The following is a 27,348-nucleotide window of genomic DNA, read 5'->3' on the forward strand; positions in this document are numbered from 1 at the left end:
TACTTTTTATATGATGTAAATTTTTATAAAACAGTAAAAGCAATAAAAAATTAAAAAAAGAACATTTATGAAATAATTGTACGCAAAATGTCGGAGAATAAATAATGAATGTTACATCCTGTCGGACGTAATATTTCCTGATGGTTCCTCTTTTTCCGCAAAGTCATGATAATAACCATTAGATTGATAATAAAAAAAATAGTCATATCGCCGTATTGCCAGTATGTTAAGAGAGTCAGCTTAAATGGTATGTTAACTGAAATTTCCTCCTATTTTTTCTCATTAAAATTAAGTTAATTTTCTTAAACATAAATTAATTCAATATTCTAATATATTGATCTTTTGAATCAATTTTTTCCATTCCCTCGCTTATTTTCTAATTCAATGACCATCTTCTTTATTGACCACTTTCCTCGATATTATTCATATTTTCACACAGGACACATTTACACTTTTAGTTACATTTAATTTTTCTTATATAAAAAATAATATAATTAGTCAAAACCTATAACTTAACGTTAGAGTCATTTTGATGTCATTCTGACTGATAACTTCCGTACAAATGTATTGTAACATTTGCGAGACAACATACACACTCAAACCTGCATACATGGATTCACACTCAACATTTAATAAACAAAGTGTTATTTAATATATTATAAAATTATGTATGAATATTATAAAATTATATACAAATTTAATGAATACTTTGTTTTTTAACTTGCGAATATATTTAGATTTTATGTTTAAATTATTATTTTCTCATTAACTTTCTCTCACTCCCAGTCCAAAGATTACATTTGGTCCCGTTCCGTCTAAAAGAGATTAAATTCTATTACAAAAAGAAACCACAGAACAGGCTTTTGGAAAAGCGGAATAATAGCGACAGAACCGTCTCTTACTTGCTTTTCGAACTTTGCGATTTGTTCGACCCGATCATTCACCATAATACGTCTGACTTTAATGCAGTAATTGTTATGTTCTTTCTTTGGCACATCCTTCTCTGAACCTGAATGTAACACAAAAATTCTATCAATTTTCATAAATAACACAAACTAAATATTAATATAAATTTTTTTAGTAATAATTAGCAACTCAAACAGTTTTTTAAATTTGTTGTATTTCTTATTCACTAAATTTCGATATGTGGACTATTAATAGCAAGGCATATTATAACGGAAATTTCAACACTCTTCAATTTCTATACTCAATTCTGAATATTGGGCGTAATTCCTGAAATTGTTCCTATAATTCTGTGTGTTAAATGGAATATAATTTTATATGTATAATTATTTTAATGATTTATTATCATGTTTCTTTAATTTACGATTTTTTGTTAATAAATAACTCTATTTTGTTATTATCCATCATTATGATATGAGTACTCTATACGTAAAGAATTTTTCATTTGCTTTTTTTTTGAGATATTTTTAATTCGTTTTTTTTTTGTAAATGTAAACTGTTTTATGAGAGTATTATATATATATATATATATATATATATATATATATATATATATATATACATTTTTAAAAATATGCACTAACAAAAGAATTAAGAATATTATTCACTGGTTAATTCTTTATTAATAGTTTATGTAATTTTATCAGAACATTATTCGGGTTAAGAACTTATTTATTTGTTCGTTACTATAAAAAAATCGTCATTATGTAAAAGAATTAATTATAAAAAATTAATTAAAATTAAAATATTTAAATTTTTACGTTTTAATAATATTTATGTTTTTCAATACTATTTAGCTTATTTAGTAATTAATCATTATATTCTTTAATTTACAATACTTTGTTAATAAATAATATTATTTTGTCATGTTTTATCTGTGGCTGTTTTCTTTGGACGCTCACGCACTGAAAGCGTTATTTTACTTTTCTATGAGATATAATAAGTAACAAAGGTAGACTGATGCTTTCAGTGCGTGCATCTAAAGGGAACACAGCTATTGTGTATAAGTACCTTCCACGTGAATTTTTGCTCTGCCTTTATTCATTTTTTAAAATTATTTTCGCTATAAAAATTATACTAAAATGATATTTAAAAAATGTTTTGTTCTGTACAAATCTTATTAGATCATAATCATCTTCAATGAAAAATGAAAGGTGTTAATATAAGTTTTAATAATAAGAAACTTTTAGACATATTTACTTAATCCTCTTCTTTTCTTTCATAAGTTGCCTTAATTTTTATTTTAATTGTTAAACTGTAAAAATTAGATATCTGCTCTATGTACATATACACGCAGTTTAGTGAAACAAATACAATATAGAGATAGAAAGAGTATGAAATAAAAGAGAGTTTGTAGAAAATAAAATTATATATACATACATATCTTTCTGACGCAAAATAAAAAAAGGGGGAAAAAGAGAAAGAGAACAAAATATAATACGTATTCCATTTGTTTATGTCTTTATAGCTTTAATTTTTATTTTAATTGTTAGAAATTATAATTAAACAATTATACAACAATTGTACAGTTATAGAATTTATTAAACATTTTAGAGAGAGGTAATTACTAATTTATAAAAATTGCACAATATTTATAAATTAGTGACCTTCTTTTTCTTTTTAAAATATTTAAAAACATATCCACTTATATATCATCCATAGCATACCGATAGCAATAATAGTTTTAAAAGTTGCGACGAATTGATCCACTCTGAAATAAATATTTAATAATTTAATAAATTAATCTTACAAATACGTTTTACAAATAAATACTTAATATCTAACATATAAACAACAATGTTCTGTTTATATTTAACACTTACCTTTTGCAATGTGTTTTGGCTGCATCTAATCGATTCATGTCTTCGTGTAAAAGATATTTTTTTACACCTATTATTCCATTTCTTTAAATAATAAAATAAATATTTAATACCTTCAAATTTTCTTTATACATAATGTAAACATTAGAGAAAAGATGTCAAAATTAAACAATATTATAAATCAATATACTACTATCTTACAGCAATTTAAAACTTTCATTTTATCGTGTAGCTGAAGTAAATCTAACATGCTTATTTAATCAATTTATTGTGCATTTGTTGTTTATTTACACAATATGTTAAATTGACTTATACAGAGATTATTTAAAATTCAAATATTTCTTTATATATTTTTAAAATTTATTATATTTTTATTATATATTTTAATTAGCAATAAGTACATTTTATGATAATATGCTATCTGTTTGTGTAAGTTACAAAATTTAATTTATTCTTGTTTTTATTTTTCTTTGTTCTCTTACAGTGCGATTAGTAGAATTAGAGATTAAAATGTTTTATAAACTAACATGGCTTGTAATTCATATATCAAAATTTTATTTTAATACAATATCGATTAAAAAATATAAATATATTGACCAATTAATCCAAATTTTCATTTTATAGATGTATAAAAGTCTATTAATTAAAAATTTCAAATTTGCAAGATAGAAAAAGAAAAAAAAAGAATATGTGTTAATTATCAGAAATGTTACATTTTTAAATACATTAAATAAAAGAAAAAAATGTAATTTTATACTAAACTGATGTATATAAATTATACATATATATATATATATATATATATATATATATATATATATCATTCAATACGTGACAGTACTTTATTATTTATTTATTATTACATTTTTCTATTGTTATCAGTAAAAATTATTTTATAAATTATTTTCTCAAATTTCAATTTTTGTGCGTTTTACAAAAGAAGCAATTTATTCAAAAATTTAGGACAATATTTTTAAAATTATGATACATAATTTAATAAACAGCAAAATACAGTAAATATTTATGGAAATGAGTTTTTAATTAAAAATGAAAGCCTAAAAAATATGCTCTAAATAATATGCTGAATCGATTTTAAAATTTAATACTATTTTCTTTTATTTAAAGTTAAGAGAGAATTGAATACTTACCTAATACATTTTTCTATGTCGGCATCAGAAAGATCGATTGAAAACGCTTCTCGGTCATCAAATGGGATTGATGACATTAAAGCTCGACTATTTGTATTATCAAATTTCCATTCGTTAAACGTAAAATGTTCCAGAGCACGATTAGCCACATATATCTTCTTCTGCAATCCCAAGAGCCTAGTACATATAACATGTTTATATAAGATAATATACATATTCAATGGCATAACTTTAGTTATTATGAGTCCTGGGAAAGTTGAATCCACAAAACCACCACAATAAAAAAAGTATTTGAAAAAATGTGTAATTTTAAAATGGTGTTACAAACTAATATTTTTAAAACACTTTGCGTAAAAAAATACATGAAAATTAATATTCTGAGTTGATAAAAAAATAAATATTTAGATATATGTTTTGTGTTACATTAAATGTTTTGCTTATCCTTGATTACTTTTATACTTTAAGAAATCTACCTGTAAGTATAATATTTTATAGTTATGTGTTTATGTGAATTGTATATATATATATATAACAATTTTTGTTTATTATTTGATTTTTTTGTATATATTTATTTCTGTATATATATATATATATATATATATATAACAATTTTTGTTTATTATTTGATTTTTTTGTATATATTTATTTACTGTATATATATATATATATATATATATATATATATATATATACAGTAAATAAATATATACAAAAAAATCAAATAATAAACAAAAATTGTTTTATTATATTTTTATTCTTGAAAGATAATATAGGAAATAAAAATAAATTTTACAATAATTATATAAATTTTTCTACATAATTCTTTCTACACTTTAATATAATTATCTGATACAATTTTAATTTCTATCTTTCATGTAAATTAAAAATTAAATTATTGATATTTATTAATAATCATTTAATCAGTATTATAAAAATTTTCAAGCTGTAAATTTGATTCAAATCATTCCATTGCAAAATTAAATCCTCTTGAGAAGATAAATTTTTGTTAAGAACTTGTATATGCGTTCAAATTTAAAAATTTGTTTATGTTTCAAGTTTGTTATACGAGAACATAACATAAAACACGAAAAATTAATTATAAAATTAAAATATGTAAGTTTATGCGTTTCAATAATTTTTACCTTATTTTAATAATTTATTTAAAGTAATTATATTCGAAATATTTATCTAATGTGTTATAACCGCTCCTTAAATTTTAAATTACATTAAGAAAATGGCAATAGAAGCAATAAATTTTCTAAACAATTAGTAAATTAGTTAATAAAAATCATTTAATAAATTACATTAAAAAATAAAACGCAAGTTTTTAAATCTAATACATTTCATAACAAACGTACTCTAATTGATGTGTGTGCGCAAACGTTTACGTAATAATAAAACTTATGTTTTATTTTTTAATGTAATTTATTAAATGACATTTGTTAACTAATTCACTGATTGTTTAGAAAATTTATTGTTCCTATCGTCATTTTCTTAATGTAATTAATAATTAATAATATTATTATATTTTTTAATTTACAATGCTTCGTTAATAAATGATGCGATCTTTTCATTATCCATCATTGTAATGTGAGTACCTTCCACATAATGAATTTGTACTGCACTTTCGGTAATCTGAAAAAAGTATTCTCTTATAAAAATTGTCTTAAAAATGATATACTAGTGTAAAAAATATTACAACTTTAGTCAAATTTACTTTATGTAAACCATAATCTACTTCAGGAAGAATTAACGTAAATGTGAGTTTCAATAGTGTTATAGATGATTTAAGATGTGGCAATAATGTTATATTATAATCTTGTATAGCCATTATATGATCGTAAAACGTTGAAGATAAAAGTTTCTAATTTTCAATAGTTATCTCCAAAAGATTGAGCTCCTTTGAAAAGTGGACAGAGAGTAGTTCTAATTTCTCCTCCCATACTACAGTTATTCAACTCTAACACAGGCTGTAAATAATAGTATTACATTATTCACAATAAATAATCTGTATAAAAGAACAATCTCTTTCTGTATTTCAAACTGAGACAACAATATACTCCATTTTAGCGTATTAGCGTATTAGGAGTATTGCATGTATCCGTATTTTTATTATCAAGTAGTTAATTCTTCTGGATTTTCTACCTATATAAGTCAAATTATTTTTTTTTATTAATTATTACCTGAAATTACTGTGCTATAATTCAATATTTATCTTATATATATATATATATATATATATATATATATATATATATATATATATATATATATATACACATACATAATCATAATACATAATTTATTCCGGACTCCCTCGGGTTGCCGGGGTGTTTTCAGGAAACCATCAAACCCCTTACAATCTCCCATGTACTTGCCCATACACATACATATCTACATATATACAAGTTACAATAACAAGATTATACCCTTGTCCTTTTCTCCTATATCCCCGTTAGTTCTTCACCTCCTCTTGTTACATGTCCCCCTTCCCTTTCCTCCGCGAGCCTGGCCATTGTACGACCTTACAAACTGTTCCCCTCTCCATCCCTCCTCTCATCCCCTCTCCCCTTTCTTCCTGTTTCTCCTCTTTTCTCTTCTCTCCTCTTTCCTCCGACTCTCCTCCTGCTCTCTCCGCCCTTTCACTTCTGACCCTTTATCCTTCCTTTCTTCTCTCACCCTTTTTCCTTTTCTTTCTTCTTTCCTCTTTTCTCTATCTTACCTTCCGTTCCGTCCACCCCTTTGTCTCTGACCCTTTATCTTTTCTCTCTGCCTGTTCTCTTCTACTCGTTCTCTTTTTCTTTCCTTTTACTTCTCATCTTTCTCTCCTCTCCATTCTCTGCTTCCCATCTCTTCTCCTCTTCTAACCATCTCCACTTCTTCCCATCCACCCTCAGTTCCCTGCTTGTTGCTATCACTTTCCTGCCTCTCGCTCTTTCTCTTCTTGCTGCCTCCCCGATCCTCCATCTCATCTTCCTCTCCTCCATTGTCAAATCCTCGTCCACTCTCACTCCTCAGTTCCCTCTAATCTCTCCTTCCTTCTCTAATACCTCTTCCCCGTCCTCTCTCCTCTCCATTTCCGTTAGCACCATCCATGTCCTATCCTCCCTTCTTCTTTCTTCTCTCCCTTTCATCCTCAACTTCCTGCCTAATTCCCTCCTAATGATCTCTTCCACCATATATCTCCTTTCCTCCTGATTAGCCCCCTCTATTCCTCTCCATATCACATTTCTTTCTCTCTTCTTTCTTTTCTTTTCTTCCTCTCTTTCCGCTCTCTCTTTTCTCTCCATATCCTTGCGTTCTTTCTCCTTTCTTGTCCTCTCTGCTCTTCCCTCTATCCTCTTCCATACGCTCTCCCGCTTTTCTTTCCTCTCTCTTTCTTTCTTTTTCTTCCCTTTCACCCACTCTTCCTCTTTGTCCTCTTCTACCATCTTCCACCATGCCTCACTCTCCCTGTCCTCCTCTCCTCTTCTTCTCTGCTCTCGCCGCTCTCTCCTCTCCCTTTCTATTCCCTCATCTTCCCACCTTCTCCTTGTCTCTTTTTCCCTCCACTCTCTCTCCTCTCTCTTCTTTCTTCCTTTTTCTTCCCCTTGTCCTATAGCCGCTCCTCTCTCCTTTTCTTCCTCTTTCACCATCTTCTTGCCCCCTTTCTCCTCTCTCTTATTCCCTTCCTCGCTCACTCTCTTTTCTCCTTCTTTCTCTTCCCCTCGTCCTATTGCCGCTCTTCTCTCCTTTTCTTCCTCTCCTCTCCTCGCCACTCCATCATTCCTCTCTTCTCTTCCTCTTCCGACGCCCTTTTGCTCCTCTCGTCTCCTACCTTTCTCTCCTTGCTCTCCTTCCTGTTCCCTAACTCACTATATATCATCCTCACCACTCTCAGCAACTCCGTCACACAGTCTTTCATTTCTCCTATCTGCTCCCTTAACCCTCTTAGCTCCTCCATCTCCCCTAGCTCCTTCTTCCTTCTTTCCTCTTCCTTTCCTCTCTATTCACGCTCTTCTCTCTGTTCTCACTCTTATCTTTCCACTTTCTATCTACCACTTTCTATTCTTCTCTTAACCTCCTTCGCTTGCACCTTATCACTTCTAGACGCACCTGTCCTATCGATCAATCGACCCGCCTCCTACCGACATCGATCCGTCCGCTGTCTTATCCGTGCTGTACCGTTCGAACCGCTACCTGCTGCCATCTGTCCGTCGTCCTCGATACTCCTTACTCTTTCCTGCTCCGTCACTCCGTTCTCTCACACCGCTCTCCTCTCCCCCTTGCCAACCTTTATCTTTCTTGTCCATCTTCCCTCTTTCCTGTCCTCTCCTCTTATACCTCTTCTCTCCTGTATCCTCTCTTGACCTCCTCTCCATCAATTTTCCGTGCAACACTCCTTACTCCACTTTATCTCTCCTTTCTTCGCTTCTCCGATCCTGCACGTCATCTTTCTTTGTCATCCCGTTCCAACTTTCCCGTCCTTATATCTCTCTTCTCTGCTTGACCTTCCCTTCTGCTCCACTTTCTCTCACTACACTGTCCTTCTGCTTCCCCATCTGTCCTTCCTTTCCACTTTCCATTTTCTCCATCCTTGTCAAAACTTCAAAAAACACTCCGAACTCTTACTCGCCCATCCTCTCCGTCCGCCATCTTTACCCTCTCCTTATATATATATATATATATATAAAGAGAGGATTGAACATATATATATATGTTCAATTAATTAATATTTTATTTTAATTATTGTTATTATCATATAACTTCCATACATACATACATATATGGAATAGCCCATACATGCATATTGTTGTTATTATTTTTAATTATTAAAAAAAGTGTTAAAGAAATTTGACAAACTTGACTTTTGTAATCTAGATTAAATAAATTAAAATAATAAAAAATTTAATATTCTAACAATTTATCTTATATATTTATCTTATATCCTTTTTTATAGATCTTTCTCCTATTAACTATATGTAACAGTTACGTAAATCACTTTTGTAATAAAAAAAACTATAATTTAATTATAATAATTAACTAACCATTTCATTGTTAAAGCCAAGGTACATTTCTATTAAATGAGATAAAATGATATTTTGTAACTCTTGTTCTGTAGTATAAGAAAAAATTTTTCAATCAAATATTTCATTTGATCAGGAGCTCCATCTATAAGTATTAAACGTCCAGAGAAATTCTTAGCTTCTAATAATTTTGCTAATTCAATGGCGATTAAAGATCCGAATAAATAACTCACAATTAAAAATTCTTTTTGACTTTGCATTTTCTCCAATATGTGCTAGAAAAATGAAAATATATGAAACAGTATATAAGAAAAGCATGTGCATGCATGCACGCGCAATTGTATATGTATAATCAAATATTTTTTTTATTTAAATAGCAGTTTAATAATAAAATAAATTTTTCAAATAAATTATCTTGTAACATCGTACAGGCAAAAGATATTCTGCTAATTTCATTATTGAACGAGTAAAATCCGGCATATTAAATACACCGTGTTGCAAACATATGACCGAGGATTTAATTGATTCTATTAGTTTATATACGCTTACACATCCGTCAGTTTCTGGTATAAAGAATATTTTGCTTCCAGCAATTTCCTCCTTTGTAGAGAGTTCTACATAAATATCTGAAGTCAAGTCTGAATCCTTAAGTTTTCGAGTCAATATTTTTAAACCGTTCAAATCATTTGTATTATATTCAGTGGCGTCGGATGTCTTTTCTTGTTCGGCTGTATTTGTCATTTCTCTAAGTTTTACACTAGTCAGATTTCGGATATCTTGAGCTGTCAATAAAATATCAAATTCTCTTTCCAACGTCTGTTTAATTTCCACTGCCATCATTGAATCCATGCCTAGTTCAACTAGCGGTATGTTTGGCGTTACTATATTTGGATTTTTTAATCCTATTTTATAAATTAAAGAAGGAATTAAATTAGATAAAAAATTAAATATTTAAATGTAATTTTAATTGGACCTTATCTTAAAATCGCAATATAATAATTATTAAAGTTAACATTTTTGCAATGTTTATAATGCATTATTATTTCAACATAATGCAATCTTAATAATACATTCAGTCAAATAAAAATTTATTTTTATAAATATTTCCTCACGAATCTTTTACATAATAATTGCTTATGAACTCACCCATAATATTTGCAACCGCTTCAAGTGGATTAGTTGCTGTACCAGAGCCTTTTCTTTTCTCAGTAACAATCATGCTGTTTACAATTGGTCGATTTTGTAGCAAGAATACTTCTAATGTGTCCAAGCAAGAAGATATACTTTGTTGCAATATACCTCCGATAACAAGTTCTTTGTTGTCTTCTTGCATATCTGCGACAAGCCCAACGTCACCAATAGCGCCCCATTGTATAGCTAAACCATGTAAACCTTCTTTCATTCTTCTCTCACAAATTCTTTCCATTATGGAATTTGCCATTCCATAATTTGTTTGGCCTGCGTTACCTCTTCCGCATGAAACGGAAGAAAAAACGACAAAATGTCGAAGTTGAGGGCAAATTGTTCTCGATAATTCATCCATCTGTTTTGTCATCCATGCCTTTGACACAAAGGAATATTCGAATGCTTGTGGCGACTGATTCTTGAATATATTATCTTTTAACAACTGCGAGATTGAATATAGCATCCACAGGACCTTGTTTTTCGGCAAATTTTAATATAGATTCACAGTCTTCGTACTTCGAGGTATCAGTGTAGTAACGATTTGTATATTTACATCGTAAGATTTACACCATAACGTTACTCTTGATTGCTGATAACCGTTCTTTATTCCATTTCGTGAAGTCACTACTAGTTTTTTTGCACCACGTAGAATCAACCAATCAATTAATTCTAGTCCAAAACCACCTAGACCACCTAAAACGATGTAACATTTGTCTTGCAGGCAGTAGTATTGGGGACGTGCGAGTATAGACGTATCCAAAGATTCATCTTCTTTATGAATTTTTATCATTATCTACAAATAATATCAATTTAAAACGTTATTATATATATTTTAAAATATTAGAGAGAAAGGACAAAAATGAGAAATGTATATAAAGAATAAGAAACTGTTAGAAAATGTAAAAATTAATAATAGAGATCTATGAGAATAAATAAAGTGTTAAATAAAATGTGGCTATGTAATATAAAGCAATATAAAATTTCAGAGTCAATAGAACATAGTTGAAAAAAAAGAGTTTTTTCAAAATCTTTCTTTTCACACAAAGAAAAGCGATAATTGTGCCAATGTTTAAAAAAATGATTAAAAGGAGGAAATGGAAAATTTTAGGAGTATTTTACTGTTGTATATTACAAGTTGCATAATTATATTAAAGGATATATTGACAAAGAAATTAAAGAGAAAAAAAAGTAAAACGTTATTGCTGAGAATGTAGGTTAGATAGAAAAGAAACACAATACGGATTAAAAAGACACTTATAAATTTTACAGTATAATTCAAAGAATTTTGACCGCTAAAAGAAGTGTCTTTGTTTCTTTTATTTTAAAGAATTTGATAATATCGATAGAGAGTAAAAGTAGTAAACAGAAGTAAAAAAAGGCTGTTACAAAGATTAATATAACTATTTAAAGAAACAAAATACAAAATAAATAATAATAGAAATTTTGAGGCAACAAAACAACAAAGATTGTAAATTCGATTATTCTAATATTTAGTTTGGATACAAAAATAAAAATCGAATAAAGTCAAATTAATGGCGTAACAGTGAGAGATTTTGATTGCTAACATATACTGATGATGTAGTAACGTTAGAAAAATGTTTTAGAAAAAATGTGAAAAAATATTTAAAAGGGATTGATATCGAATTAAAAATATTAAAAAGGATTAATTATGAACAATAATAAAATTAACAAACGGGGATTTTATTAAGGAAAAATAAAAAAAAATATAATTTAAAAATAGAAGAGAACTGAAAGAGAGAGGGAGAAAGAGAGAGAGAGAGGGAGAGGAGAGAGAGAGAGAGAGAGAGAGAGAGAGAGAGAGAGAGAGAGAGAGAGAGAGAGAGAGAGAGAGAGAGAGAGAGAGAGAGAGAGAGAGAGAGAGAGAGAGAGAGAGAGAGAGAGAGAGAGAGAGAGAGAGAGAGAGAGAGAGTCAACCAAGAGAGAAAATAAATCGGATGACAAAGAAAAACTAGTAACATGAAAGAAAAAAAAAAAAATAAATGAGCTAACAATAAGATATAATAACTTAATTTATAATTGTTACATAAATTTATGTAACAATTATAAATTAAGTCCACTTTTAAAAGCCAAAAATTAAAATATGCACTTATACATTATATATGTATATTTCAAAAAATTACAAGTTTCTAAGTTTAATGTTCAAGAATAAAAATATTGAGTATTTAAAAAATAATTTTTTATTGTAATATTAAAAATAACCCAAAAGACAAAAATTGTGTGCATTTTTTGAGAATTTAATACTCTAATTATTCTGTTTATTTTATGTATATTGGAAAATATCATACCTTGCTAATATGCTTTCCAGCAGCCATATATCTAAAAGCAGTTTCAATATCATCTCTTTCAAAGACTTTTCTGCATAACGGTTTGATGGCGCCATTCTTTAAACCTTCTTTTATTATGTTCCATAATATTGCCTTTTTCTCTGGTTTTGCAGAAAATAATTTATCTAGTAAAAAAAATATGAAAACTAATGCCTTTGGAAAATGCAAATATTTCTAAAGGATTATTAGAAACCATATCAAATTTTCCAATTTCGAGGAAACGACCACCCTTTGCTAAGCAGCGAATCGATTGTTCAAAACTCGTGTCTCGAGAGTTTCCAATATGATCTTCGGGAATAGAGGGAAACGTTTCTCTTATAAAGTTTTGTTTCTCGACACTCCCAACCGTTATAAATATTTCGCAACCTTCGTGAAGCACAAGATAAATCGCTGCTTGACCAATGCCTCTCGTACCTGAATGAATTAACACTTTGTCGCCTTTCTTCATTTGACCTCTCAAATACAAAGCATAATAGCACGTGCTATATACGCAGAGAACCGTCGCTGCGTCTTCCATCGTCTACTCGTTAGGTATGATCCAACTAAGATATTTGTCAGCTACGCGAATATTCGTCAATCCGCTAAATATAATAATTAATGAAAATCATATATAAATGTATTAATTATTATATTGTATACCTAATATTAAAGTCATATTAAAGTGTTTTTATTTTGAATGATATTTTGTAAGAGTTAAAAGTAGCATATCTGAAATATAACAATTTTTTGTTTCTCGCTTTATTTGAAAATCATTTCTAATTTGAATACAAGAAATTTATTCTAAATAGTTTGTTAATTAGAAATATATTAATTAAAACTCATCTATATCGCTATCTTACCCAGTTGAACACAATCCCATTATTCTTTGTCCATTTTGGTTAAAGCCAACAAATTCCATTCCAATTAAAGAATTATTGTTTTGTTCAACTGCGATAGATTCGACGGTGAGTCTACCGCTAGCTATCATAATATCTCTAATATTGATGAATGCATAAACTATCTTTATTAAATTTTCTTCATTAGTGTTGACAATAGGTACCTCATTTTGAACCCAATAAAGAGTACTTAGATCACCTCGGATCTAAAATACATAAATATAATAAATTATTTTAATTTTATTAAAGTTACAGTAAATTATTATTTTATTAAATTATATAAAAAGTATCACAAAGCATTATTTAAATTTTTCCTAAATACCGAATCTCTTTAACGTACCATTTGAGAAACATAAGCACTTTTTACGTATTTTGGTTCTAGTAAAGATAATGGAAAAAAAATGCCTGTAAGATCCTCAAATGCTATCAGAACGTATAACATTGATCGACAAATCTAGCTGTAGCTGATTCATGTACAACAATTCTTGCAATGAAAAAATAGGCGCATCTTTATCCTGAATAAATACACCTCTAATCGTTTCACCGCCCGATTTTTTTCGCAAACAATTAACAAGGCCGATTAATCCGCATTCGAAATCTCCTTCTGCAATGACTATAATCCTTGTATTTGTAGTCTCATCATCTGCGTTCATAAGTGATTGAAGTTTAGCTACCCATGAAAATTCATAATTGTTTACATGTACAATCTGCTGATTTCCTTTAATATTTTGTATTCTTCTTAATAATATAATTGTCTTATCGTTGGTGCGTTTCTCTAAAACTACTTTTAATCCATACTTATCCAAACATGAGTAGTCGTAAGTAGCATCCAACTCTTCCAATGTCAGAAGAAAGCCCTTTGGCATCATGACCAATAATAATTGTTCATATAATTCGTTCTTATTTTTTGTTAAAATTCCGAAACCAATGACCATTAAAAAATTTTCATTTTTTGTCAGTTTCCTAAATTCTGTTACACTAACGTTGTCAGGCAAAGCAATATCTTTGAACTGCTCGTGTGTTGTGACCAGTTTTATATTAGACTGAATTTGTGGTAATTCTTCTAAAACTGTATTCACAAATAAACAATTTAAACTCTCCGTCATCACTTGATCGCAATCCTCGATAAATTCGATAATTTTTACGTTTATCATATTGTAACACTCAAGCGCAATGTGCACCGACATTCTTATTGCATCTTGCAAAGACATCACAGTTAAATCTCGATGAGCAACAAACTTGTACTCTTCAAGAACGGGATTGACTACATTTTGTCGGCGAGATATAGCTGTAGCTGTGACGCCGTATATTTCTACTCCTCCAGATATCAAAGTATCTAAATGTTTATAATTCTGTACAAGGATTTCTGCAATATAACACAATAACATATTAAATATATGCATATTTAAAAAAAGTAATATTTTTTTGTTAAATATTGTGCTTACTTATAACACTGTAAACTTACCGTTTTTTTTATTTGAAAATTTTCTGATGTGTTCTATATGAGATTTTGGGTCAATTACTATTTTACGAATTCTTGTTGGTACAAAGAGACTTCTCGTATTCTGTCCTAAAATCATCATCTGTAACATGTTGTCCATAAATGTTACCCAGTTGTCAGACCAGACGATATGACCATTCTTTCCTGTCACTGACGCGCTTTTTAGTCCACGAAATTCGTACATATATTGATAACCACGAAGTTTTAATTCTTTATAGATATCTTTCATAGTCATCTCTTCTTTGTCATTGTTATTTCGATCACTAAATGTAGTACTTATTTTCTCGTTTTCAATATTAACTGGAACTCGTACTGTTCCAGTAACGACAGCATTATCTCCTTCGATTATTTCGAATTTGTTACTACCTGTAAGAATATCGTAAGATAGTAGTTTCTTGTAAATATGGTTAATAATGATATTTTAAGTTTTAAGAAAAATGATCATGATATTGTTCAGGATCTGCAAAATTAATTATTAACGATCGTTTCGGCGCTCATAATTAATAGCGCCTCGGAAGCGAAGCGCGCACGCGCACAGCTCCGAATCAGAGCTCACGTTACGAACGCCCAATCGCAGGCCATTTCTTCGCTATTGTTCGAGGCTCGTCTTAATAAACTCGGAGCCTCGTTTAATAATAAACAATCTCAACGGCTAATTGTGCCTTTCTAGAAGATTCTGACAACAATTCAACGACAAACAAACAAGCAAAAACTGCTAGCGATCGAGAAAAGTCTGGAATCTTCTAGAAGGGCACAATCAAATAAAATAAAAGGTTGACGCGAGAAGCGCGCCGCGTACTTCTCGCTAAGTTTCGTTTAAGCTATAGCTATAGAAAGAGTAATTGCGTCGCTCGCTCTAATTGTGAGTCTTTCGAAATCTCTCTACCCGGTGATCTTATCACGTTGCTCGCGCGGTGAGACTAATTAGCTTAATTTTAGTTGTTTTTATCCGCTCCGTAGTTTGCGATCAGCGAGATAAAAATTCTCGATAGTGCGCGTCGAAAACCCTAAGCCGGCTACGCCTTTTCGATCTCTCGAACCAATTCAAGAATCTGTAAATAGTGTAAATAATATTGAAGGACTTTGACCCTTTTATTAAATTTTTGTCTAAAGTGTCGTCCGTCTTACAACCTGACTCTTGTCCGTTGTCCGTTTATCGTCTCAAGACTCCTAGAACGTTTTAGTTCGCTATCGATCGTCCGGCAATCCGCGATATCTCGCGCTCTCGCGAACAGATATGCTTTTTTGTCAGAAACTTAAATTAATATTTTTAATAACCAGTAAATTATAAATAATTTTGTAATTAAATTAATTACAAAAGATTAAGTTAGCTGTAGTATCTTCTAATCGTACTTTATTGAGCGTATAGATTTTTGCAATTTTATGCTGTGCTTGTCAGAGGAATGCTTAAATGCAAAACAACAAAACTATATATACATATTTGTGATCCGCATTACTAATTGTAGTTCAATTTTAATGTTAATAAGGTATTTTAAAAGTATCGATTTAGTTTTTTATTAATAAAATTAGAATTATGCATTGAAATTCTTCAAAGTTTAAAATGCTAAGTATGCTATGTTTAATAGCGAATTCTATTGGTGCACATTACAGGTTATCGTACCCGGCAAAAAATTTTTATATGTAATCAGACAGAAATAGTCGTATCTAATTATATAAATTTATATATGAAATTTGTCCATTTTATATACGTATAATTATACATAAAATGTTGCAAGCATTGTGTATAAGTATGTATAAGCTTACATATACATAATTCTAATTGCAGCTATCAATCCATTTATATATAAATATACGTAACGTTTTATACGGTGTCATCTATAATTATATATATTTTTACACAATTGTGTAGAATACTGTAGAATAATTATATTCAATTCTGCATAACTATACATAAAAAATTTTTTATCGGGTACTCATATGTACAATGTAAGCATAAATAATTAAGGTAATAGGTACTTTTGCTTATATTGTAGATTATTTATGTTTATATTATAAATATTATATAAAGTAATTAATAATATAAATTATTATTATCATTATTCGTATTGGACAATAATAATATCTTTTAGTATTAATTGTTCTGCCTTTTTAATTATTTATGTCAATATAAATTTGTGTGCATTAGTACAGTTTAACCAAGTTTACCATAAAATGAATTAAATTTATTTGACGTTTTGAAACAAAATATTCGTATGATACTTAACAATTAAATCTACCGAAAATAATTTCTATAAGGTATTTAAGATAATAATAAATAATATTTATAAAAATATATAATTAATTAATGTAATTAATAAAAGATTATATTATTTGTATTATTACTTGTAAAAGAAGTTATTTTAGTTATATATTATTCAGTTATTATATTAAAAACTAAAATCCGTATTTATTTGAAAAGAATTAGTGATTGTAGCTTTCCTAGTGTAATCTTATTGTTAGTCTAAAGTCTAAAACAAACATAATACGGAAATAGAAACAAGTGAGTATTTTCAAAAATTGGAAAACTCATTAATCTTTGAAATCTGAAATCTTATCATTGTTTTAATCAGTGTCAGACATTTTCGTTGATTCAATTTAAGGTAGGAGAAACAAACATTTTGATATAGAATCTATCACATATAATATTATCAACAGAATGATAGCATAAATGTAGTTTATACTCGATTTTTACTGTCAATTTACAGTAAACTGTGTTGTGAATTTATTTAATTTTTACAAAATGTTTTTATTTTTGCTTTTTTAGTGTTATGGCAATTTCTTGGCAAAGTTAATATAAACATATAGTTATATGTATATATACATACATAATTTAAAATTTAAGAAATTAATTTATACTGTCTATAAAAATATTTTAAAAACGAAAATAACGTTTCTTAATTTATGGTTTCAAAAACTATTTTTTTATTAGTGCTTGACGGTCAAAAAAATTGAATACGTTTAGAAAACGTATATGAACCAGATATGTGCTACCTGAGTAATTATTATATTTATCAATTTTCTCACAATCAGTAAAATATAAATTTAATGTAGATGTAGTATTACTAATATACTTAAATTTTTGTTTAATTCTGCTGTCACTATAAACATAAATGTATAGACCGAGTGTTGAGGAATGGGGGTAGGTGCTCACGTAGAAAAAGACAAATTGAAGTGTGTGACCGTGCGTTCTCTCTCATTCGCGTAAATGCACACTGCATGGAGAGAAAAACGCACGGTCACACATTTCAATCTATTTTTTTCTACGTGAGTGTCTACATCCACTTTTCAAATAAACAAAAACGCACGGTCTATAGTCTATACTTTTATGTCTATGTCTGTCACTCTCATCATTAACTGTTTATTTATTAAATACAAATCTTTTCTTAATTTATTTTTCTCAAATTTTATTATTTATGCGTATTTCGAATAAAAATTTTTTATTTTTTTATATATGTAGGAATAAAAACGCATTATTTAACATACTGCATTCCTCAGAGCACTGTTATTAGAAGATAAGTTTTATGTGCGCGCGTGCGACGTTGCAGGCGATAGCGGCTAGATCATACAACACAAGTATCTAGCATTGTTTATAACAGAAAAGTATCGGTTCACCGTTGCGTCATTAGCGGCTAGATCATACGGTGCAAGTATCTAGCATTATTTATAACAGATTAAAATACTGAGAGAGCACGATGAATCAGTGCAGTCTCTCAGAGCAGTCTGCATTCAGCCGTCATTCTGTGCGTACACCATTATATTATACTCTATATCTTCAATAAATCATTTTCTTAGTTAATAACATCTTTCTGTCCTCCATATCCCACATATTTTTGGGGGCTCTCGTCCGGGATAGGGACAGAGATCAGGATCGAGGCTTTAGAGTGCAGTGCCAAAAGAAGTTGAAGAAGTTCAAGACGTTCACGAATCTCAAGACGTAATTTAAAGAAGTTCGTGAAAAGTTCAAGACGTTAAGGCGTAAAGTTCAAGAAGTTCGAGGCGTTCACAAATCTCAAGACGTAATTTAAAGAAGTTCGTGAAAAGTTCAAGACGTAAAGACGTTAAGACGTTGAGGCGTAAAATTAAGAAGTTAAGACGTAATTTAAACAATGTCGGAACCAGGCGCTAGCACAGAAAACGACGATCTGCATATGAAGCTCACGAATATGATGATGGTTAAGTTGAAGAATTAAAAAGACGAAAGTTGAAAACGACGAGACCGAAAAATGAGCTCATCCTAAGACTGTTACCATTTATGCAACTCGAACTTCAGCATGGTGAAATGGAATATCACGACGATGAGGATGAAAGTGACAACGAAAACGAACAAGGAAGACACACGAAAGAGCAAGAAGATGATGGTGAAAGTGATACACATTCGAGTGACGAAGATGAAGCACCACTTGCCGAAAGAAGACAAAATAAAACAAGAAAAGCTCGAGTAAATCAGTTACTGACATTCAGAGATGTTGAAGAATCCTTAGAGACGTTCAACGGAGATGACAAGGTCGACGTGAAAATATGGATTAAAGACTTCGAGGAAATGGCTGAATTGTGCGAATGGTCCGACACCCAGAAGGTAGCATATGCGAAACGCCTTCTTCGTGGATCAGCGAAGCTGTTCGTAAAATATGAAAGATGCACAAAGACATGGAAGAAATTACGGTGCGCATTAAAAGAAGAATTTGCTAATGTTGTGGACAGTCATGTAGTGCATCGAGAGTTATCGCGGCGAAAGAAAACAATTGACGAATCATATCAAGCATACATATATAAAATGCTCGAGATCGCTGCACAAGCTAATATTGATACGCCATCGGTAATTCGATATATTATTAAAGGTATTCAAGACGACGCAGTTAATAAAACAATATTACATGGAGCAAAAACAATACGTAAATTAAAAGAAAAGTTTGTGCAATACGAAGCGATAAAAGGGGAAGGCAAATCAAAGACGAAGCAGTCAAAGTGGGAGGAAAAGAAAAAGATGACACGAGGAGACACAAGTTCGACGGAGACAAGAAGATGTTTCAACTGCGGTAGCAGAGATCATTTGGATAAAGTGTGTCCGACGAAAGACAAAGGTGCCAAGTGCTTTAAATGCAATCAATATGGACATATCGCGAAATCATGTAGAGGAACAGTAAATTTGCAGAAAGAAGCCGCATGTGTAAATGCTAAAAATCCGCAACAAAAGCAGATAAAGCAGGTAGAAGTTGCGAATCAATGCTTTATTAGTATAATAGATACGGGTAGTGATCTTGATGAATCGAGAATGTTATGAAAAAATAGGTCGTCCGAATTTAAATAATAAGATAAACTTTGACGGTTTAGGCTCGTTAAATAATAGCACGTACGGTTCATTTGAAATAAATGTTATTATTGACGGCGAAATATATAAGATCATATTTCATGTTGTCGACGATAAAATAATGAAGCATGCAATCTTGATTGGTGCTGACTTTTTGAATCAGGTAGAATTACATGCAGTAGGAGGTCAAGTAACTATCCGAAAAATTCCTGAAAAATCAATTTATGCGAATAATTCAGAATTACCTGAGGTATTAAAAGTTGATATAATAGAAGACGCGAATCCATTTGATTTTTCATATGTTTCCGATAAAAGCACACGACAAGAACTAGAAGTCATTGCAAAAAATTATGAGCCCAAGAAAACGCGTGAAGTCAACGTTAAAATGACATTAATTTTGAAAGATGATATTCCAGTTTAACAAAGACCACATAGATTATCTCAGTCGGAAAAGCAAGAAGTTGATAACCAATTAAAAACATGGATAGATGATGGGTATTATAACCTTCTAATTCTGAGTACGCAAGTCCTATCGTGTTAGTAAAAAAGAAAAATGGTGATACAAGAATTTGTGTTGACTTCCGAAAATTGAATAAGAAAATTATAAAAGACCGTTACCCATTACCATTGATTGAGGATCAATTAGATTGTTTACAAGGCGCGAAAATTTTCAGTACACTCGATCTAAAAAACGGATTCTTTCACGTTGAAGTAGCTGAAGAAAGTAGGAAGTACACTTCTTTTATTGTTCCCACAGGTCAATATGAATTTATGCGAATGCCGTTTGGACTTTGCAATTCCCCTGCAGTGTTCCAAAAATTTATAAATGCTGTCTTTAAAGATTTAATTTCTGAAGGAGCCGTATTAACTTACATGGACGATTTAATTATACCTTCACAAGATATTGAGCAAGCAATTAATAATTTAAAGCGTGTGATAGAAGTATCGAGTCAAGCTGGACTGCATGTTAACTGGCAAAAATGTAAATTTATCCAAACAGAGATTATATATTTAGGACATATTGTGACGAATGGAACTATAAAACCCGCGGAATGCAAAACTAATGCAGTTATGAAATTTCCAGTTCCAAAATGTATCAGAAACGTGCAAAGTTTTGTCGATCTTACAAGTTACTTTCATAAATTTATTTATCAATATTTAATGATAGCGCGACCATTAACGAATCTTTTAAGAAATAACGTAGAATTTCGATTCGGAAAAGATGAAGAACACGTATTTCAAAGTTTAAAACTAGCTTTAAGTAATAAGCCTGTTTTAAGATTATATAAAACTGGTGTCGAAACAGAATTGCACACAGACGCTTCAAAATTTGGTTACGGTGCGATTTTAATGCAAAAAGATTATTCAGATAATGCTTTTCATCCAGTTTACTTTGCAAGCGGAAAAACTACTCCAGCAGAAGAAAAATATACTAGTTACGAGTTAGAAATACTCGCAATCATTAAGTCACTACAAAAATTCAGAGTATATCTGTTGGGTATTCATTTCAAAATTGTTACTGATTGTAAAGCGTTTGCTTTAACGATGAACAAACGAGATTTATGTGTTCGCGTAGCCCGATGGGCTCTCGCATTAGAAGAATATGATTATGAGATTCAACACAGACCGGGACGAAACATGATGCATGTAGACGTATTAAGTAGATATCCCCTTCCGGAAACCCTACTAATAAGTAATAATAATAACGGTCTAATCGCTAGATTTAAAAAAGCTCAGAGTACAGATCAAGATCTGCAGAAAATTATCAAGTTAGCAAGACTTAATAAAGTCGATAGTTATATATTAAGAAATGATTTACTGTATCGTGATAGAAACGGCGAATTATTGTTAGTAGTGCCTAAGATATTATAAACTTCAATAATTAGACAGGTGCACGAGAAATGGAAAGTGAAGATGAAGAGGAAATCGAGAAAAATCATGATTAGTGCGCGAACATTCGAGGGCGAATGTCTTGCAGGATGGCCGAAATGTAGGATTAAAAACGCATTACTTAACATACTGCATTCCTCAGAGCACTGTTATTAGAAGATAAGTTTTATGTGCGCGCGTGCGACGTTGCAGGCGATAGCGGCTACATCATACGACACAAGTATCCAGCATTGTTTATAACAGAAAAGTATCAGTTCACCGTTGCGTCATTAGCGGCTAGATCATACGGTGCGAGTATCTAGCATTGTTTATAACAGATTAAAATATTGAGAGTGCACGATGAATCAGTGCAGTCTCTCAGAGCTGTTTGTATTCAGCCGTCATTCTGTGCGTACACCATTATATTATACTCTATATCCTCAATAAATCCTTTTCTTATTTTATAACATCTTTCTGTCCACCATATCCCACATATATGTATCTAATTCGTAAAATTATTTTAATAGTACAAGTTACCTTTTTGAAGCATAAGAATTAAATTGACTGGATTTTGTTTTGACAAAATCGTAGAACGTACAGAATTGACATCTTCAAATACAATTGGTAGATCGAGATAATATATCGTTTTCAACCAGCTAATCATCTGCCATATAAGTAAAAGATACCCTGTGGCCGGTAATAAATTTTTTCCATTAATGACATGCCCGGTCATATATGAAAATTCTTCATCTAATAAATTAATAGTAACAATCACTTACCCTTTGGTAAGTTTTCTTTGTCCGGAATAATGATATGTATACCAATCTTCGGAATAATTCCATCTGCAAAGATTTCATTCAATAATGTATAAAATATTAGTGTGTCTACTGTCATACAGTTACAAATAACGTAATTTAATTTCCTATAAATATAAGTTTATGATAAAGTGGGCTAATACGCTAGATGTAAACACGTAAGGAAATTAGATAAAAATTACATGATAATATAAATAAAATACATCGAAGAATTTATTATTTCGGGTCATTTTCAGTAACTAAAAAATTAGAATTAACGATAAAGATTGTGTAATGCTCGGCGGCGTATTACCTCAAAACGATCTCGCGTGATTGTTTATTTATATGGATTTATATCATCTATAAATTTTTATCTAATTTTCTTACGTGTTTACGCTCGTATAAACTCGTTTTCATAAACATGTATTTGTATTATTCTGAGCCTTTTTTATTTTTAATTTTAATATTAATTTTGTATTTTTTGAAATTCTTTTATCTTTTGTTCTACAGTAAAAACTTGTGCTAAATCAATAATTTAATCATTGTAATTTACCTTACAAGATGAGAAATCATCGGTGTACCACGACTTACAGGAAACTTAACTTTCGGACATAAATTTGCAATCTGCGTTTGTAATCCTGCATTATAAAGCTTTCCACTTCCGTGTAAAAATATTTCAATATTCGGTTTGTAAAAACATTGATATAGACCGACATTTGTTATTGTTGTTTCCAAGGAATTATTAAGAATGTATTGTAGAATGTCATGCGGCACTATCTCAATCGTCACTGCGTCGTTTGGAATAACACACACAGATTCTGAGAATAATACCGGGGCTAGTAGATGATTTGTATAATATTTTGCTAGACATGAGTCTGAGGATGCGTTGAACCAGTTATAAGATTTATTTAAAACATTCAATTTCCACTTTGAACTTGAAGATGTTTTCCGTGGTAATATTTGAGTCAAGTATTCCAAAAGTTTAATTCTTGCAGGCTCGACGTAACGACTATGAAAAGGTATATGTCCACAGGAAATTTCTTTTACAGAAATGTTGTCATTCTATCAGAATAAGAAATAAACTTTATTATTTATTTAATTCAACATAGTTATAAGCATGATAAATTTATTTATACTATTTGAATATTTTCAAACCTGTAGCTTAGCCAGGAATTCTCTTACAGACTATGTTGGTCCACTCACGATAGAATTATGTGAATTATTGTAACAAGCTATATCAATATCCAATGAACACATATTCTTCAAAGTTTTGAAATCAACATTAATTTCAGCCATTAAACCATGTGTTATTTTTGACTTAAGAAATGTCAAGCCAGCATAATATGCCAACGTGATCGTTTCTTCGGCCGTCAAATACCCATCGGCATATCCACAAATCAACTCACCAATGGAATCACCCATTATAATATCAGGAGTTATACCAATACTTGTTAAAAGATCAACTGTTCCAATCTGCAATATATTAATTTTTTCTTTTTATATTCTTCTTTTGAATAATATTATAAAATATTGTAAATTTAGTTTTTTGCATATTATTATGTATATCTGAAAAGCTCTTCTTAACTTCAATTCTTTTATAAAAATTTTTACTTTTTTATGATTTTTAAAGATAAAACTTCACAAAAATATGATAATATAAAAAACATCTCGCGATATATAAACAATATATTTTATTTATACATACAAATACGTTCATACCTGCAGTCCAGTGAGGCCTACAAATAAGTTAACTACGTTGTCAACAATATGTGTGTCTTCATTTATTAAAATATCTGTGACAAATATACTATGAGGTCTTAAGACAGTATCGCATTTATGGATTGCTCTTGTAAATACTGGAAATTTCATTAAAGCTCGACCTATCAATATTTAAAAAATATATATTATTGCATAATATTGTTGACACGAGCGTTGTTTCAAATAATGTAATACATATTTTAATGGTTCTAAACATACATAAATAAAATTGTTGAAAGTTTTGTTGTGCCTCCGGGAGGGGGCACAGGATTTTTCAGGATTCGTTCAGGGAAGGCCGGGGACACGACGGACAGTGGCCTCTGTTTATTTTAATAATGTTTTTAATTGCTTACTTTCTTCGTTTTATTGTAATAAATAACAGTTTAAAAGAAATCAATGGTTTGGTATTTTGTCACTGCTCTCTGCGGACGTTATGTCGCTTGCGTTTAGTATCGGTTAAAGTGAGAGAGCGGTATCTCTCGTATACAGGTAGTCTGATACGCGTAGACTTATCTGCGGCGCGCATATATCTCTTAGTTATTCGTGCATCTCGTTCTATTTAATAACTGCCCGTGACGATTATTACTCGTTAGGATCTTTTTTACGACTGCCCGTGACGACTATTACTCCTTAGGATCTGATCAACGACTGCCCGTCGCTTCATCGCGGCGGGTGCTGTTCTTCCCCTCGAACTGCATGATTCTTCGGAGGGGATCCCTTAGCAACATGACCAAATATGGTTATGTTGCTGAATTCGCGTTTTAGTGCAGGCGAGGAAGTTCAAAGTCGAATTTCCTCGCTTGAACTTTTAGCAATTCGGCGACACCTTTCCGGTGCGTCTCCGAGAGCGCTTTCCGGTTTCGCGTTCGCGCTCGGTCTCGGGCGCGCGTGGCTCGCTGCGTCAGCGGCTCGCGCGATTATCGCTTCGGTCGCGATGCATTCCTGCATCAATATAATTATATGTATATATATTGTATATTCATTAATTAAATATATAGCTTTTTCTGGGGCTATAACAGTTTTTTTATTTTACATGTGCTTCCTTGGTGGAAATAATTTTAGAATTTCTCACACAAAAATTACTCAAAAACTACAATTTTTTATAATACAATTATAACTTTTTAGATTTTTACGTAATTTTTACGCCAAACCACGTGATTTGGGTCACCTTTATAGTTTTTCATTTTACGTAGAAAGTTATGAAATTTTCTACAACTACATTATATATTTTAATCAAAAAAAATTGTAGTTTTTCACTTTTTCATTCATTTGGACATATTTATTTGTTTAATTGTCCAAAAATCAATTTAATATACATGTATGAATTATTTGTATGGGGATTGTACCAGAAATTAGACTGATAGAAATAATCCTTACAATATTATTAGTTATATTTTGCAAGTTTTATAGTTGCTTATGAGAAAAATTTGAAAACAGCTGTACATAATAATAATCACGTCCGGCATAGTGGTAAGAAAATTAAATATAATTAAAATAACTTACTTTTGTAACTTATTACATCGGTCATAAAAATATTTGTGAAATGTTGTAGAAAGTTGTGGATAATTGTAATTTTTACAATAATCTACAACTTTTATAATTTATATTACTCATAAAAATATTCGTTGTAAGTAAAAAATTGTAAATATTTTTACGACTTATTATTAAATTTTAGTACAGAAAAAAAATTAAAATACGTTTCTTTTTCTTTTGCTGACATTTACGATTAGTAAAAATTAATGTAAGTGTGCTGAAAACTAACTTTTTAACATTAATTGACTTTATTTTCCATTTTTTCTTATTGAAATTAAGCAATTTCACAATTTCTTTTGCCCTATAAAAACATGGTAGCCACTATGAAAAAAAATCTTATAGCTATTTGGCAATTTTTTGTTAAATTCAATGTACTTCAAAGTATAAAAAAATGTGAAGAACAAATTTTTGTTGTTTTTCCACACAATTGTTTTCTGAGTCAAAACAAAAAAAGAAAAATCGATAATTTTTACGTTATTTTCATCCATTTATAATTTATAGCATATTTATATGTTTGTTAAGAAAATTTGATAATTGTATCATTGGAGCAAAGTTTCAGCTTTAAGAATCTTTCTTGCTCATTGCGGTACTTACGATGATTTTTGACGGAGTTATGAGCGATCAAATTCAAAATGCTTATTTTTTATTTAATCGATGATAACTCGGTAAAAAAAGTCGTAGACAAACTTTAAAAAATAATTTTGTAGGAAAAACTTTAAGCTTTCACATTAGAAAGTTAAAAATTTTCACAGATTTGTTAGACACATGACAGGCCCATAAAGTGAGAAAAAAATTTCGCATTTTGCCCAGCTCGTAGTTTCTTACATGTAAAATTACAAACTTAAAAAATTACAAACATAAAAATAATACTAAGCTTTCGAAAGTAGAGATTTCAAACTTTAAAACTATTATTTTTAATTTAAATTTCGTTGTGTGTGTGTGTGTTTATTTATAAAAATACGTAAATTTTGTTGCAAAATTATTTCCATTAGGGTACCAATAGTATCGTTACTATATTTTAGTTTATATCAAAATCTAGTTATACTCAATAAATGTAATTCAAAGAATTACAAAATTTGCAAACTAAAAATATTATAACTGTTAATTTTTTATAGTCTAACACATTGTAAACAAATATGTTATATCTTAATAATTGTTAGATTTTACATTGTAATATGATGTGTGTGTGTGTACGTGTGTCTCTGCGCGCGCGCGCACTTGTGCGTGTGGTTTACTTACCCAT

General features: G+C 30.1%; 2 protein-coding genes and 1 pseudogene across 5 annotated transcripts; all 3 read right to left on the reverse strand.

The window, feature by feature from the left end:
• LOC140675618 (fatty acyl-CoA reductase 1-like) lies at positions 1-5,629 on the reverse strand. 4 transcript variants are annotated; one of them, XM_072910192.1, is made up of 6 exons: positions 5,530-5,629; positions 3,932-4,108; positions 2,787-2,867; positions 2,631-2,674; positions 903-1,009; positions 1-815 (listed from the first exon to the last, which is right to left on the reverse strand). In XM_072910192.1, exons 2-6 carry the CDS (start codon positions 4,006-4,008, stop codon positions 795-797), a joined length of 330 nt encoding a protein of 109 aa, XP_072766293.1. In that variant the 5' UTR covers positions 4,009-4,108; positions 5,530-5,629; the 3' UTR covers positions 1-794. The 4 variants fall into 4 exon arrangements, with proteins under 4 accessions (XP_072766293.1, XP_072766294.1, XP_072766292.1 ...); XM_072910193.1 differs by lacking the exon at positions 5,530-5,629 and adding an exon at positions 5,290-5,424; XM_072910191.1 differs by lacking the exon at positions 5,530-5,629 and adding an exon at positions 5,074-5,091.
• LOC140675616 (fatty acid synthase-like) lies at positions 5,468-24,275 on the reverse strand (annotated as a pseudogene).
• LOC140675684 (fatty acid synthase-like) lies at positions 22,796-27,348 on the reverse strand. Its single transcript, XM_072910298.1, has 5 exons — positions 27,345-27,348; positions 24,534-24,694; positions 24,018-24,287; positions 23,368-23,876; positions 22,796-22,862 (listed from the first exon to the last, which is right to left on the reverse strand). The coding sequence occupies exons 1-5, from the start codon at positions 27,346-27,348 to the stop codon at positions 22,796-22,798; spliced, it is 1,011 nt and encodes a 336-aa protein (XP_072766399.1).

This window comes from Anoplolepis gracilipes, unplaced genomic scaffold (assembly GCF_047496725.1).
Source record: "Anoplolepis gracilipes unplaced genomic scaffold, ASM4749672v1 Contig20, whole genome shotgun sequence".
In the NCBI taxonomy this organism is placed as follows: domain Eukaryota; kingdom Metazoa; phylum Arthropoda; class Insecta; order Hymenoptera; family Formicidae; genus Anoplolepis; species Anoplolepis gracilipes.

Excerpts from the sequence above, each read along its gene's own strand:
- LOC140675618 (XM_072910190.1), bottom strand. The coding sequence starts at position 4,158 with ATGCCATTGAATATGTATATTATCTTATATAAACATGTTATATGTACT. Across the intron at positions 1,010-2,630 it reads TAAAACTATTATTGCTATCG|GTTCAGAGAAGGATGTGCCA; the intron begins GTATGCTATGGA and ends TGTTACATTCAG. Across the intron at positions 816-902 it reads TCGCAAAGTTCGAAAAGCAA|ACGGAACGGGACCAAATGTA; the intron begins GTAAGAGACGGT and ends AATCTCTTTTAG.
- LOC140675684 (XM_072910298.1), bottom strand. Across the intron at positions 24,288-24,533 it reads TAGGCCTCACTGGACTGCAG|ATTGGAACAGTTGATCTTTT; the intron begins GTATGAACGTAT and ends AATATATTGCAG. Across the intron at positions 22,863-23,367 it reads ATGATTTCTCATCTTGTAAG|ATGGAATTATTCCGAAGATT; the intron begins GTAAATTACAAT and ends AAATCTTTGCAG.